Source organism: Helobdella robusta, assembly GCF_000326865.2.
Source record: "Helobdella robusta unplaced genomic scaffold HELROscaffold_2, whole genome shotgun sequence".
Classification (NCBI taxonomy): Eukaryota; Metazoa; Annelida; class Clitellata; order Rhynchobdellida; family Glossiphoniidae; genus Helobdella; species Helobdella robusta.
Genome location: NW_008704083.1, coordinates 139,075 through 141,723, shown reverse-complemented (window position 1 = coordinate 141,723; position 2,649 = coordinate 139,075). Strand labels below are relative to the sequence as shown.

At 32.1% G+C, this 2,649-nt stretch overlaps 1 protein-coding gene across 1 annotated transcript in view; it reads left to right on the top strand.

Annotated features, from left to right (window-relative positions):
* Positions 1 to 413: 413 nt before the first annotated feature.
* Positions 414 to 2,649, top strand: part of HELRODRAFT_159903 (hypothetical protein) — a gene marked incomplete at both ends in the record, with an annotated part of 4,265 nt that continues 2,029 nt past the window's right edge. Inside the window, one exon of the mRNA XM_009016947.1 lies at positions 414 to 544. Coding sequence (XP_009015195.1) covers positions 414 to 544 — 131 coding nt within the window. The remainder of the gene's footprint in view (positions 545 to 2,649) is intronic.

The following is a 2,649-nucleotide window of genomic DNA, read 5'->3' as shown; positions in this document are numbered from 1 at the left end:
AACTTGTGATAATAACATCAAATAGATTAATAAAGACTATGGTTATATACACGAGTTATGAAGAGCTATTTCAGATTCCTTTTAGATGTAATCTTACTTTATAAATCCTGCTTGACAAGTAAAATACTTTGTAACTTTTAAAATAGTTTAAATTGTAATCAAGTTTATTCACACAAGTATGGATTGTTTCACTAATACATTTAATTGAGTATAAATAAGCTTATATGGTAGAACGTAGCACAACTAAGGAAACTCTACTCAATCCTCTTGGAATAAATATACAATTTTTGGTCAATAACTTCATAAGAAAATACATTTAAACAACAACCAAATAATTTAGTTAATATTAATAATATTTAATTATTAATTAATTAAAACAATCAACAATTATGTAAATCAGGGTGGGGGAAGAAATGGGCAAAAAAAATTTTGCAAAAAATTCAAATAATTCAACGCGTGGTGCTGTATTTCGTCCAAATGGCCAACTAACTGAGACCACATCTGCATCTGTATGTGATATATTTACTACGCGCGAGTATAAAATGTACATACAGAATGCGTATGTTTATATATCTATATATATTTATATATGTGAGTGTGTGTGTGTGTTTGTGTGTGGTTTGCTTGTGTGTGTGTGTGTGTTGTGCGTGTGAGAAAGAGAGAGAGAGAGAGAGAGAGAGAAATGTGTATTGTTAATGTGTTTATTTTTGACAACGCGATCATAAAAGTTGTATATGGAGACATTCTGCTATGGCTGGGTTATCATAATAATGATGATGGGGATGATGATGAGGAGGACGATGATGATGATGATGACAAAGATGATGGTGTCGGTGATGATAACCATGACTACGACGATGATGACGATGGCGATGATGACGACTATTAAACTTTAACAGCTGAAACTTTTTTCTGACCCGACACCATTCACATCCATCGCTCCGTCCATAGCATTTCACATTTTTACATTTATTTTTTAAATATTTTTTAGTTAGCTTACTATAAAAAACAGATTAAATACATTAGGAAAAAAATTATTACACTCTTCTTAAGTTCAGAAAATATCAACAACACGCAAATATCGTCTAAAATTACGTTCTAAATGATTCATCACACACGAAGGAGCCTTCTGTCGCATACGAACCCGGTAACTGCGAAGCAACAGCAGGCAACTTTAACCTCTAGGCCATCATATCGCCCGTAGTATACTGCAAACGAACAAAACTTTATTAAAAATGTCTTTGAATTCATCGAAACGAAATGGAAGAAAACGAGGAAAATGCTTATTTAGCAACAAAAACTCCATGCAAAAATCTTTCATAAGGCTGACAAAAGTAAAATTTTTAAAAATTTATCAAATCTGAATACCCGATAGATATTCTTAGATATTCATGTTGAGGTAAGTTGTAACTGGTAAGAAGAGTTTTTTGATGTCTTTGGCCAGTGAATAAATATTTAATAAAAATTTTAATCATGTTCATTTTTTTCAAAACGTAGAAACAAAATAAGTAACGCTCAATATTTTCACTCTTTTTGGTTGAAATCTCTAAATGTCATTCACATGTCAACCTACATGGAGTTGTTTTTTCTTTAAGTTGTTGACAAGATGAAAAATATATTCAATGAAAATAGAAAAAAAAAACAAAAAAAAAGTGATAAAAATATCAACAACAAAAAAAATAAAATAAGATCGTAAATTTATTTCAGTGCATGTTAAAACTGCCAAAATTAAATTGATCAAGCTCGTCACCTCATTCATCATCGTCTCATCATCATCATCTCATTTCACCATCATCATTTCATTCTATATCATGATACTATCATTTTAATTTGTTCGATAATATCATCATTCCATTCTATACCGATACAATGCCTCTCAGTTTTCCTTCTCTTATATCATATCACCCATAATCACTATATTATTAACCGTCCTATATCATTTCATTCCACTATCTTAACTATCTCATTCTATGCTATCATATCCTCATCTTATCAGATCATCATTTCACGAATAAGACATCTTTGTGTTATGCGATTTATACTGTCAAAAATTTTATTGACTATTCTGTATGTAATAATGTACGTAAGTGTACGGAGCAGAAAAACAGACAGACAGACAAACTGACTGACAGGCAAGCAGACATTCATTCATTTATTCATCTTCGCCATTGCTTCTTGACACCTTGCCGTACAAAAATGTTATCATTCAAATTCAAATAAAAATAATTTTTTCAAATATTTTCAATATCGGCCTCCTTATTCAGGCTAAAAGTGCATTTAAGAATAAAATAAAGATGGGTTGATGGATGAGATAAGCCCAATTTCGTGACGTCAGGCGGGGCGGAGTTTTGATGACTATTTCCTTCCGGTTGTTAACGTATTAGTTTAATTTCTATGTTTATTATTCTGATTATGATTATTAGGGAACTTATATAGCGCTCTATAATATTATTCAAAGGCGATATTACTCAAAGGCGAAAGTGTGTGCGTGTGTGTGTGTTATTGTGTTTGTGTGTGTTTGTGTGTGTATGTGTGTGTGTGTGTGTGTGTGTGTGTGTGTGTGTGTGTGTGTGTGTGTGTGTGTGTGTGTGTGTGTGTGTGTGTGTGTGTGTGTGTGTGTGTGTGTGTGTGTGTGTGTGTGTGAAACCA